Source organism: Bos mutus, chromosome 10 (assembly GCF_027580195.1).
Source record: "Bos mutus isolate GX-2022 chromosome 10, NWIPB_WYAK_1.1, whole genome shotgun sequence".
Taxonomy (NCBI): Eukaryota; Metazoa; Chordata; class Mammalia; order Artiodactyla; family Bovidae; genus Bos; species Bos mutus.
The window spans coordinates 8667158-8681560 of NC_091626.1; the positions used below are offsets into that span (position 1 = coordinate 8667158).

At 35.6% G+C, this 14403-nt stretch overlaps 1 protein-coding gene across 2 annotated transcripts in view; it reads right to left on the minus strand.

The window, feature by feature from the left end:
• AP3B1 (adaptor related protein complex 3 subunit beta 1) overlaps positions 1–14403 on the minus strand; it is a 235741-nt gene that overhangs the window by 12415 nt on the left and 208923 nt on the right. For both annotated transcript variants that reach the window (XM_070377253.1, XM_005899718.3), the window contains 2 exons: positions 6548–6645; positions 1307–1445 (listed from right to left, as the gene is read on the minus strand). In XM_070377253.1, coding sequence (XP_070233354.1) covers positions 1307–1445; positions 6548–6645 — 237 coding nt within the window. The remainder of the gene's footprint in view (positions 1–1306; positions 1446–6547; positions 6646–14403) is intronic.

Below are 14403 nucleotides of genomic sequence, written 5' to 3' on the forward strand. Positions count from 1 at the left end.
TGACTACTACATGCAGTTTTCAATCTGTCATGATGAGTAGGTGAAGTCAGGCAACTCTGTAATGGCAGATCAAGACTTGAACTCAGCTCTTCTGATGTGAAGTCCAACGTTCTTCCACAGATAACGTAATGTCATTTCAATCACCTTCTTTTCCCTGCCATCCATTTCCAAACAGATGAGGAACTTAAAGCCCATAAGGAGAAGTTATAAAGCCCAATAATGGCAGAGTTGAGTCTAAAAAACCCAGATAACCCACAGAAATCTTTATTTGGGGCCTCTCTTGCCCCTGTATTAATTTAAAAAGATACATTAAATTTCTAAAGGTTTGAAGGCACTCTCTTTGATTTTAAATTATTTCCTAAATGTAATGATGGAAGTATGCATTGGCAGTAGAATGACAGAGGAATTAAAGATAGTTTGCAATGAATTCCCTTAAGCTGACAGAGGACTAAGTAATCACTGCATATTTATTTAAGGAGTAATTATTTTACTTTCAAGTCACTAGCATTCGTACAAATACAAAGAAGGCACATACTAATCACATTTTCTGCTACCTTTGAGGGCAAATAACTTGGACCTCACGGTTTAGATGGCTGGCGTGAAGATACTTCCTGGCGTAAGAAACAGACGCTGCATTTGACACCATAATGGTTCCTTGTCACTGGAAGCAGCCTCAAGGGATTGCTGTCAAAAAGAAATCTATACCCAAACTTCCCCTCTTTTAAGTTAAAAAAGTTCAAATCCACTGCTTTATAAAACAGTTCTTCCTGGAATTCACCGACTGTAGTGAAGTAAGAAATTCTCAACCATATCTCACACAAATACCTTTACAAATCACCAAGCTATTATAAAATGCAGGTACACTATCTGCATCTTTCAGGCAAGTCCATATACATGTACTAAAGACTGTACAAAACACAAACCCATCAAGCCCATCCAAACCCAATGTATTATCCTAAAAAAGAAGGGGCATAGATATGTTATTCCCTAGTGGCTCAGCTGGTAAAAAACTCGCCTGCCAAGACATTAGATACAAGAGACACAGCTTTGATCCCTGGGTTGGGAGGATCCCCTGGAGAAGAAACAGCAACTCGCTCCGGGCTTCTTGCTTGGAAAACTCCATGGCTAGAGGAGCCTGGTGGGCTACAGTCCACGAGGTCGTGGAGAGTGGGACACGAATAAGCGTGCGTGCGCGCACACACACACACGTTTAGGACTTAATATTTTAAAGGAAAATTATGAATTGAAAATCAAATATTTATACATGTATACAAGTTACCTCCACATCACGGGTCAGTGAACATACCTGTGTATATTATCTTGTCCAGAAGGGACTACACCCACATTGGCTACATTTACTATCTTCTGAAGGATCACAGAGGAAGCAAAATTCTGTGGGGCAGCAATAATCATGGTGGAAGTTTCATTCATTCCAGAGAGCATGCCTGTAAGAGCAGAAGGAGGCTCTCTTTTACTGATTTCTCTTTGAAAACTATATTAAACAATTTAAAATTCCTAAGTCAAAATCTAAAAACTTTCTAAAGCAGAATACCACTTCAGAATGTAATTTACAAGATAATTTATCATAAAATTAAAAAGAACTGCAACTGATTAAATTTTTTAAAAATCCTAGTGGTGTTGAAAAATCTATAAAAATGCAATTGAACATCACTCTTAATAACCTGATTTTAAATACTATGATTGATAAAAACATAGAATCACAAAGATAAAATTTTAATTTCAGTCCCTTTAAAATATACTCAATTAATTTGGGCTCCATAAACTATTAAGTTTTCACTATTTAAGAGCTCTCCCCCTTCCTTTTCATTCAAAGATCTCGCTTGCCAAATGCTGCCTGAGAACAAACCAAAGTGTTTCTGGAATAACTAGCAGCATTACATGATGAATTGTCTCAATATAATGGATCAAAGTTATCTCAACAGTAACTGGAAGTCACTGAACAGCTGTGTGGTTCTAAAAAATGGACAAGTATCTAAGCTACACTGAGTGGTAACAGTATTTGCCTAGTTAATGGAACTATGGTTACTGACAAAAATAATCAAAATTTCTGAAGCAAGAACGTCTGAAAACAAAGGGAACAATGTAAATTGGAAAAATTTAAATCCCAGAGACATTTCAAATAATAATTAAAAAAGATCACGAACAAAGCAAAATCATGAATAAAAACCATATAGAATTAACACAAGGCATGCTGTTAATGTCAGAATCTTATGTACAAATGTTCAAAGGACAAATTCAATAACCCACAAGATACTTGGAACAAAAACTGAAATTAAGTACCCAGTTTAAAAAAAACAAAAGCTATAAATGTTAAATGCCATCTATCTGATTCTGTGATGTTAAGTCACTGACATCCAAAAGTATCTACTAAAATGATGATCCTTCGAGACATCTGATATGTGTACAATAGTTGACAAAATTTATAAAAAGGTAAAAGCTGATTTTGTATCCTCAAAAGGCCCCCCACCTTTAATTTTTGTTATTTAATTTTGCTATTTATTGCTAATGTAACAGAAATTTTAAAAAAAATCCCTATGATTAGTAGTATGAAGACACTAAAGCCTAACACTGTAAAAAGACTTACTTAGCTTTAACAAAGAACAGTTTTTACTAACCACTTTCAAACTCGGGGACACCATGTTCTGTCTTAGACTGTTTAACTTTAATATTAGGCAAAAGCTTTACAAACCACACAAGCAGTCAAACACTGCTTTTAAGGAAAGCACAGTGGCTGCTGACATAACACTGCTGAGAGATGTGTGTACTCATTTAGGATTTAAACCTTCTCCATTAAGCTCTATTGAAGAGCAACTGCTGAATAAATGAATGCAACTATGTTTATGTTAAAAGCCTGTTTCCCGCAGCATGTAATTAAAGGAAATGTTGTACAAAGCCAGTACTTTTGTCAAGCTCCTGTAAATGGAAAGATGGATAGCACTCAGAGAAGTGAATGCATTGCTTCATATTTAACCTTAACACTCTTGTCATTAATGGTTTGTCTAACTTGGTCTGTAAGAGACAAGGTACTGCTCCATTGAAGTAAAATTAAAAAAATCAACTAAACCATGCTTTTCAGAACAGAAGATTCATTATCGTCAGCTAATGTATTGGCATAAAGCAAAGTAACATCCTATCAAGTAAGGCACACATTCAATCTGCCTTCCCACCCCCCTTTATTTTTAACTCATGCTGTTTTATTGTTATAGGCAATTTGTACCACTCAGCATGACAGTGTAAACTGAATCAAGATTAATTTACATGCAAAAGAACACTTAGGAGAGCAGCATGGTAAGCAAATGTATTGTCTCGATTGCTGAGGTGGAAAAAGAACCTGGAAAGAAAAAAAGGTGCTCTAATTAAGGGGCATCAAATATGATTGCTTGTGGTGGTTAAGGGCCAGAAAATAGTAAATGTCTGACCATTTAAAGAATTAGCATCTTGCTAGCTAGGAACCCATAAGATGGAGGCATAAATCATAATAAAATTAAGTAACCATTCTAGGTTTCTTAAACCAGAGATTTTTTCCTAAATCAAAATATATCAGGTATTCTTAAATTAACGAAAAAGAAAAATATGCCAAGATATCATTAAAAGTTTCTTCTACAAAAACATTCTTTAACCACTATACAGCCTGCTCATACCTAATGAAGGTCGTCAGGTAATAGGAAGAATATTTTAAAATTCTCAAGACTGCAGAATATGCTGCCTCATTAAAATTTACATTTTGGTGAGGCAGTGGACAGCACTTAGGTTAATCAGCTGTAACGGACTGCTGAAATGTAAATAAAATAAGAAAAGAAGATCTAAAAAATTTTCTGAATGTTTTAGATTTCCAATTTAATTCTTAAGAAGAAAGCAAATAAGAAGGGAAATTTGGAATAACCACTTTCCTTGGGTCTCAAACAATTAAAACTGCTTCAAGAAACGAAATTACATGTTTAAAAATAAAACATCTCACTTTATAGTACTGAAATCATCCCACAGCTAGATCATGAACTAATTCTGCAAGGATCAAAATTCATAATAATGAAACAAACACACCTTCTGGTTAAGGCTCATAATATGAATACTCTGGATAACTTCAAAATATAGACTAAACCGATCTTTTGTTTAGCACTTGGACCACCAACCTTACAGAAATGCACGTTTGGTCATGGAACTGTAAACGCAACAACTGAGCTAAGGGACAGATCATGCTATATACCAGAAACAAAACGTTTTCGCTTTAAAAAATATTAATCTGATACGTACAACCTGACAGAAGTATTCTTAATTAACATTATACACATTTTTCAAATATGCACATCTGTAGTATAAAAATAGAACCATATTCTTTTTTTTTAGTTTATAATTTCTTCAGTTAAATCCTAGTTAATACAGTTAATACATTTCTTGAGTCTTGAAATCTATGCCCTGTGAAATGAGATATTAAGTGTATAAATTCATTTTATTTAAAGTAGAAAAACCAGTTAAAGCTAGCATGTAATGACACACATAGACATTTCTTAAATTTACCGGCATTGATAAAAATCTGAGGAAACTGATTTTTATTCTGATTTAGAATTTCCAGTTAATGAGTCATTTCTAGGTATCTTCTGCAAAATAAGCTAAGCTCTTCCTAGAGTGATGTAAGAAACAAATACATGTGTAAAGTTGAGAATTGAGACCTCTATTACCAAAGCAGCTGAAATCTAGAACTAAAACGATGCTATTGAAAAGACTCTTTAAACCTGTGGTAAATTTGCCAGCATCAAGTCCCATATCAAAGAATGAATTCAGGAAGACAGAAAGAATGATACAGAAATGCCAAGAGACTTGCAAGGATTTACAAATACTTCATATAAACAAATTTTCAAATAGCTTTATTCAGAGTAGCCTTTCTGCTCTATTAAACATAGCAAACAGCTGCCAGATTTATTCAGACAAATAATCAACAACCATAGAAGTAAAATGGCAGAAGAAAAAGGAATTTTGGCAACAGCTCCACAGAGGACCACAGCTGCTCTCCAAGCACACCTCTCTCACGCGATTACGGTTCTGTATGGCTAGTCAGGGAAGAAATCCCTCAGTCACAACAGAGCACAAAAAAACTTGATCGAGTATCAAGTACATATTCTAAACCAAAGCTGAGGAAGAGAAAAGGTATACAATAACCTACTGCTTTAGAGAAACTTTAGCTGCACTTTTCGAAAAAGGACTATCCCCTTCACAATAAACGTGTCAAGGCTTACTCAGCTCCTGTGTGCCACTCACCTGGGTTTGCTGAGCAGGTGTAAAGCAGAGAGGCAGGCTTTAGCCAGCAAAGGGTAAGAATAGCAAATGTAAGAATCAATTCAATTTGGCAATGGAAAAATAAAATCACAGATAGGACTTTCTTCTACAGCAATAACCAACTTCCAAGAAAAATGCAAAGATGGATTTAGTCACTCTTTATCACTTACAAATAAGGCAGAAGAATAAAAGATTACCATTAATTTACAGTCCTATTTGAGTTTCTTTGTGAGATTCTTCTACAACAGGTCTTCTGGACACTGAACTGCAAAGGTTCATAGTGAAACCACCCAACCTCTGGCACTATAAAGATGCAGGGCCAGGAAGCAAGCCCTTCTCCTCAGGTATTTGTGTGCGCCTAGTACTTCATGAAAGCTTGACAGGTATGAATTAATGACCTCAAGATGAAGGGAATCTTTGATAACTCCTTTCAAAGAAAAACATAGCCTGGATTCATATAAACTTTAAAAAATTGCTGACTATACTATTTAAATATGTCCTGGTTTTATAAATGCTATTCTTAATTAAATACATAGAATGAGGCAGTTGTTTCCCCTTATTTATATAAGAAGAAAATTATTTTTAATAAAATACGCTTAACTCTAGGTCAAGTCCAAGATATTAACACTTTCATTCGCAAAATGAAATTTCAAAATTCTGAAAAAACAAAATATTTTCTTTTTTGTTGCTTATTTTAATTTGCTTCAGCTCTGATACAGCCTTACAGCATAGCATTTCTTTAATACAGAATAAGATCAAAAGAAAATAGAGATATTTTAATATTTTAATGCTACAATTAGGACTTTATTTTGAAGGACAGGGCACTCTAACAGGGAAAAATACTATTAGCAGAACACAAAAAAACAGTCCTATAGTGAAAGGAAATACATACACATAACACGTACTGTGATGGGACTCTGCTAAGTCCCAAATTCCTGACATTCTCACTAATACAAAACACATGAATACATCATTAGGTTGACAAGCCAAAATTCCCAGGACTGAAAAGTTAATTAAGAATCAATTTATTATTTAAAAGACATAGTAATCAATTTTTAAGTATACCAGTGATGCAGACAAACATATACCTTTAAGACTACTTTATAAACACACAGCATTAGCAAAACTTGGAAGATTGTACATTGACATCTGTTAATAGCTGTGTGCATATGGTAATTTATTTTAGAGCTCAGCCAGAGGAATGAGCACACTTATCTGGGATGCCAATTTCTAGTAAATGGTAATGATCTCTCACCTTGCTCCTTCTTAAAATCTTTCTCTGACATGGCCACAGGTAAAAGCAGTTCTCCAACAGGAGGCTGAATATTAACACTGAAGCAATCATCCTTGGTACTAAAGAAAAAACACATTAAAGCTGACTAAATGCTTAACAAATAGACATTCTTAACACTATGCAGTTAAACAGGTACAATTAAAGCATATAAGATGTTTGCCTTAAATATCACAGCTAAAAAGGCTTGAAATATTTCTCATCACTATTTGCAAAGAAATACATCTGTTATCTCAACTGGAAAGCCTATTATTTGCAGTTATGATAAATATGCCATTTGACATAGAACTTTTAAAAATAGGTAAGGAGCAATTACAAGAGAGTACTTAATGCAACTTATCTGGGTAAATAAGTTATCTACCGGATATCTATGCAACTTATCTGGTAGATAAGTGAAGTGAAGTGAGTGAAGTGAAGTCGCTCAGTGGTGTCTGACTCTTTGTGACCCCATGGACTGTGGCCCACCGGGCTCCTTTGTCCATGGGATTTTCCAGGCAAGAGTACTGGAGTGGGTTGCCATTTCCTTCTCCAGGAGAACTTCCTGATCCAGGGATCGAACCTGTGTCTCCCACAATGTAGGCAGATGCTTTACCATCTGAGCCACAAGGGAAGCTCCAGAGGAACATTTAATGCAGCTTATCTGGTAGAGAACATCTTGTCTTCAACTTTTCAGTAAAAGTGTACAAAATGGAGCACTTTAGTCTTAGTTTAAGATATCTTTTTAAAGCTATCAATTTTTAAATAAAGAATAAAATGGAGTGACCATACCGTGTTAAGATGTGTGCTAACAAAATAATACCAAGTGTTAATAAGTGTTTATGTACTATAAAAAGAAAACCTGTACAATAATATTAATCACAGTTTTATTATTAATAGCCCCAAATGAAAAACCCAAGTGCCCATGGATAATAGAAAGGATAAATGAATTGTGATACAGTCAGTGAGATATTACATAAGAATTAAAAAAAGGGGTACTCTTTCTACCCCCTTCTGATGCCTATGTCAGAAGCTTTCTCTATCTCCTTTATACTTTAATAAAACTTTATTTCACACACACACACACAAAAAAAGAATTAAAAAAAAAAAACCCTACTGTTACACATAAAAGATGATTCCACAGACCTAACCTTGAGTGAAAGAAGCCAGAAACGAATATACATATTGTATGATACCAAAACTAACTCATGGATAGAGAACACAGAATTGCAGTCACTTCTATAGGAAAGGTGGTATCTATGGGGAAGAATGGGAGACCTTTCTGGAGGGCTCTAGATGTTCAAAACTTTGATTTGGTGGTACACATAAAAATTCATCAAGCTGAACACTGAAGTTCTGTGTTATGGATGAACTTATTCTTCAATAAAAACAATGTCATATATAAAGAGAAGAAAAGCAAAGAGTAAATAAAAATATTTCTATGCAAGCAAAAAACCCCAAAACCCAGCAAACACAAGGTTAAGAGAAACGCTTTCTTGAACGGTGGGGTAGGGATAAATATTAAAATATAAGGAAAGAGAAGAAAATCCACTTCGATTTTATGCTATTATTATATACTATAATCTTCTAAGCTGCCATTTTCTTTAATGGAACAAGGTAAGGACTAGACTAAAAAGAAAACAATGATTCTGAATTATTCACACATGGATTGCCCAAGGCAAATCAATAAACCCAATTTATTTATTAATTCAATAAACATTTACTGAATATAAACTTGATCTCACGTACTCTCTGAGTGTCTGGGGATTTAAAGACAAGTAAAATTGGCCCTTGAAGTTCACAAGTTTAGTGACAGAGAAAGAGTTCAATTATGTTTATAACAGAAAGATAAGTACAATGTTAGAGATATGTGGAAAGTATCATAGTCCAAAAAGAGGGGCTGGTTAACTCTGCAGGAGTGAGGCAGAGGTAAGTTTACTTCCAAAAGGAGGGAGAGGGACATTCTATGGATTCTAGACCTATATTTTGGGAATGGTGAGCAGAGGGAGTGTCAAAAGACTGGGGACACTCTGCAGAGAATAGCATACACAGCTGCAGGCCTAGTTCTCCATGGCAGTTGTCCTGGGATCTTGTTCAGTTCATGTCTCCTGTCACTATCTGAAATGTCCTGATTTGTATGACAAAGTATATGATTACTTTATTCTCATAACTCAGACCAATGTGCTTCAAAGTATCATGGAAAAAAAAAAAAAAAAGGAAACTACCAGAGCCTTCTGACACAGGAAAATAAACAAACAATCGCCTATGTATTTTATAGACTGTGCCGGCACTGTATGAGGTGGTGTGCAAGAGGAACTCAAGCCAGGGAGGTCAGCAAGGAGACGAATCAACAGTCCAAGCAGGGGTTTCCAGCACTGACTGTGTGTGCTGCTTTAGTGCGTCCTAACAGTGATCCTAAGAGGTACCTTCTGTTATCCCTAATTCACCAAGACAAGCTAAACAATATGCCCAAGGTCACACAACTAGTATGAAGGTCTGAACACAGTAGCACTGAGATTTGAACCGAGGTCTATCCTATTCCAAAGTCAGCTATATCATGTTTGCTGCCATATAGCTCTCTCTCTATATATATATTTTTACTTGACTATACAAGGCTGCTTCCCTGGGAGGAAATGCCGAAGACAGGGGTGTTTCAGAGTTAAAAGGGACAGATGCAGTGATGGACGGGAGGAAGAGACCTTGAACCATTTAACGTGAATGACTGGAAGGATGACTTTCTTCAATGAAGAGTAGTTTAGAGGATTAAACAAAATGACTTGGATTAAATCATGCTATATTTTGAGTACCCCTGTGTCACCCAGGAAGAGATATTTAACAGATAACTGGAAATACAAATCATCAATCAGAAAACAGTTCAGGGCAGTATACATGAGTTTAGAAGCAACCAGAATATATGGGGAAGGGCTGAAGCCTTGTATGTAGATAAGATCACATAGGAAAAGAGGATATGACAAGAAAAAGGATAAAGTGGACACCTGCATGTAAATAAAAACAGAAGTGGTACAACTTGCAGAAGAGAACTGGAAAAAGAGTGGTTGGGAAGAAAAGGTGTGAGTCAAACATTGCAGGGAGGAATAAAAAGCAGCATGTGTAACAGCTGACTTAGTAATGCAGTTCAAACTGGAGGAAGAATGCAGGATGCAATGAGCTGAAGTTCAGTGGAAAGACTGGCAGCGAAAGACGGGGGACAGAGAGCAGCAGAGGCTTCCTGAGGATGCAGAGGCAAAAGAAAAATGCTTAAGGCAGCTCCAAAGTAATTAGAGGTTGGTGCAAAACAAAGAAACAGAGTGAGGTGTTAGCCCAGGTAAACGAGATTGGGACTAAGAGCATAAGAACTAGGCCAATGGATCAGGCCTGGAAGGGAGGGAGATATTTCTTCCAGAACAGCACAGATGGAGTCCTTAAGATAGAAGTGTTGCGGGTAGAGGTACTGGAAGGCTAAGCCACATGAAGAGAAATACTTAGAGGCTGATAAAGTAGTAAATGGATAGTATATATATTATGAACTAATTTAGTGTTAAATATAAACTCCCAGCTTCAAATAACTAGATAAATAAGTGTGCTCCAAAGTGGGAAAGGACCTGGCACTCCACTGAGGCAGAAAATCCACTGAGGAAAAAAAACTATCAATTATATTAATTTTTTTCTCATCCCATCTGAAGTTCTATTTTTGTCTGTACATAATACTTCAAAACTCCAATACTTTGGCCACCTCATGCGAAGAGTTGACTCATTGGAAAAGACTCTGATGCTGGGAGGGATTGGGGGCAGGAGGAGAAGGGGATGACATAGGATGAGATGGCTGGATGGCATCACCGACTCTATGGACGTGAGTCTGAGTGAACTCCGGGAGTTGGTGACGGACAGGGAGGCCTGGCGTGCTGCGATTCATGGGGTTGCAAAGAGTCGGACATGACTGAGTGACTGAACTGAACTGAATACTTCAGTATATACATAATATGTTTGCATAGTGAGACACACATACAGTACATATCGGGATTATGTGGTATAAATATTTCACTAAGATGTATACAATTTTAAGAGTTGTGGCCACTGGGTTAAATTACACACACTATACTATCTTTACTTGTGATTTCTTTTCTTTTTTTTTTTTTCAGTGTTACAGCTCTATTTTATTTACAAGATAGCAGGATAATCCAAGACTCTCGAAGAGAAGGGAGTGGAGGAGTGCGTGGGGAGGGGGAGGGAGAGAGGGGGAGAGAGAGAGAGAGAGAGCACGCACGCGGAAGAGAGAGTCCCTTGTGATTTCTTTTAAATTATAGATGAAGTGACTTCTTTCCAACACTCCTGAAAAGGACCCCTAGACCCCTTGGTTAAGCAGCTTTAGGGCACTGATGCCCAGGGAGAAGGGGGCAAGAGCACAGAAAGAAGGGAAAGTAGACCTGCCTTCTAAGGCATGTATGAAAATCAAGGTGGCTAAGGAGCAGGCTTCATTCTGGGGTTGAGGGGAGGTAAACGTGATTCTGAAATGCCCCCACAAGCAACAACCAATGAATGAGAGATGAATATATATGATTCAGCTTGACTGGATATGTTTCACTTCTGTTACTTTTTGGTAATGCATATTTTATTTTATTATTCTTATTTATTTTATTATATATTTATTATTTATATGTTATGTTTTATTTGTATATTATATACTTTATTCTTACACTTATTTTATATTTTATTCATTATTCTGTGATTGGTAAAATGATTACCATGTATTTACATATGAAAAACTAAGGCTGTTAAGTTCATCCACAATGGGTCTTGTGGGGCAAATAATGTAATGAAATTGGAACACGGCTGTGGCAGACACTTACTAAGTAATACTTTTCTTTTTCTTCTTTCCTGAAATCATCCTGATTCTTTTCAGGGAGACAATGTGCCCACCTGAACATCGTCTCTCTCAGCCTCTTGTATTAGTAACAGCTGAACTGATCAAGTGACCCAGTTATGACCAATGAAGCCTAAACAGAAGGCTGTTGGGGACTCCTGGGAAAGTTTTGCTTTTCCAACACACACGGGCTCCTCCCTCCCAGTCACTTCATTCCTTTGTTTGGGGAGGGGGCTAGAATGCAGATGGAATCCTGGAATTACAGAAGCCATCTTGTGACCCCTAGGATGAATGGCACTTGCTAATGAAATTAGTTCATGGAACAAAAAGTTGGGAAGACCTTCTGCTGGAAGACATGCAGAGAAGACATGTGGAGACAGTCTAGCTGCTCTTAACTGCTGACCAGAAGAATAATAAACAACATCCTGTGTGGTGAAGTCACTATAGACAGGCTTCTGTTACACACAAATGAATGCAAAACCTAATTAATATAATTAGTACATAAAATACTTGATTACCCAGTCTTAGCTTCTAAGCAAGATTTGGCTTAGTAAGGAGTAAGAAGGAATGTTTCCTCTTTATTTTGGGGAAAATTTACTTCCATTTATATTAGTGATTTAGGGTGTCCTCCAGAGTTTTCTGTGATCCTCCTTTTAAATATTTTGTCCTTTTCTTAAAAATTGCTCTCTTCTCTCTCCTTATAGTTCTTTTTTTTTGCCGACCACATTTTTCTTCTCATCTCCTTTGGTTGAACATGGGGCTAAACACAGATGTCTTGATATAGATAGGGGAATGGTGAAAATGAGAAATGGCAGATGTAAAATTATTAGAATTAATAGATTACCAGATTGACAAGGTACTAATATGAGGTAGCTCTAAACAGTCTAATTACAAGGGATCAGATGATGTCATAGTTTAATGTAAGACGAGATTCTACCTGTTCTACAAAGAACTGTAATGCATATACTTAGACTACATATAATCTCATTTCACAGATTCCTAGAAACTTGTGAGGCTCAAGTTTCCTTATCTATGAAGTAAGAAAAATGGCACTTAACCTTTTAAGCTAGCTTCGACGACTAAAGGAGTTATCACAACCCAGTTTAGTGCTTAATGCATAGTAGATACCCAAAACCTACATACCTAATAGGGATGTAATCATAATTTGTTTAAGCATTCCCCCAACAATTCCCATTTGCAAATTTTCTCTATTATAAACAAGTTACTTAACACTCTTAGATCTATTTCTTCATCACAGGCTACCATATTTTCCCAAGCCTGACACCCTAAAAATGAAATCACTAAGTTGACAAGTTTAGTTTATGAATATTTAATATTTGATAAATACTGCCAAACTGACCTAAAAAGAAGTGGTACCAACTTGAAATCCCACGAACAGTAAATAAGAATACACGTTTTTCTGCACCTTCCTTGTCGGGCATTAAAATTATTTAAGAATTTTGCAAGTCTTTTCCTATTTGAATGAATTTTTAAAATTTCCCTATTACCAATGTTGTATGTATTATTGTTACTGGCTCTCTGCATTTCATTTTCAGCAAATGAATTATTCTCAAACTTTCTCCACTTTCATATTAGATTCCTTTATATTGAAATTTGTGAGAGTTCTTTATATATTCTGGTAACTAAACTTTCATCTGCTAAAAATGTTGTAATACTTTCTAACCATCTTTCACCTGTTATAACATCAATATTTTTTTCAATATTTAGAGAAGCTTAAAAGTTTTAATGGTCATACCTGTCACTTTTTCTCTGTATCTTTCTGGATACTGTGTCTTGCTTGAATTTTGCCCACCCCGCCCCCAAAGATATAAAATTATTTTGTTTATATTATTTCTAAACACTTTTTATAGTTTTTATGATTAAATAATAAATCCATCTGGAATTTACTTTGGAGTAATCTGTGGGAAGAAGGTATCTTTATTTTTTTCCAGAAAATGGTCCATACACAATTGACATGAAATCTCACCCCACTAATATGAAATGTCACCTTCATGATATACAAAATCTCTAAATTCTGTTTTGTTTCACTAACTCCTGTGCCAATAGCGAATTATACTGAATAAAAATATTCTTGTGACCTTAAAGAATATTTTGAAGTTATTATTGAAAAAGGCTTTTTCATTAAATTTTTGTTTTGACTCTTCTTGGACATCGTTTTATCCAGGTGAATTTTAGAAATTTGTCAAGGTCCTTGGAAAGGTTTACTGGAATTGAGCTCAGAATCACACTGAATTTGAAGATTAACAAGTGGGAGAGTCCTATCTCCCATTTAGGAATACAGCAGATTTATTACTTTTATTTATATCATCTTTTTATAGCCTTCAGGAAAGTTTCAGGTTTAAAAAAATTCACACATAGGTATCATGTATTTCTTGTTAATTGATTATTCCTTTTGTTGTTCTTGTAAACAGAATAACTTTACTCATAATGTTTTAAAATTGGTCATTTCTACTACATAGAAATGCTAATGATTTTCACATAATGATTCATACCACTGTCCTAAACTCATTGATTCTAAGACTTTGTGGGTTGGTAATTACATGCTGGATAGAAATGATAATCTTGTGTCTTTCCAGATTTATACCTCTAACCGTTTTACTTGTCTTTTTGTATTGTCTAGAACTTCCATAAAAATCTGAAAGTGCTGAAAGAGGGTAAAACTTTGTTTTTCTGATTTAAAAAGAAAGCTTCTGATATTTCATGTGGTGACTGGTAACTTGTATGTCTGATAATAAACACACACACAAATAAACATTTTATTTTTTTATTCTCAATTTTTTCTGTGCCACCCTCTTTTAGGTGGGGTTTTAATAAATAGTATATGCTTAATTGTGTTTTTACAAGCCCAATATAAGTGGAAATCAGCTTATGGACCTGAATTCTGATCACTAGTATGTGTGGCCCCTTTTGGTCATCTTATTTTGTTTTTTATTTACTATGCTCTTTTCTTTTCCTGCTTTGT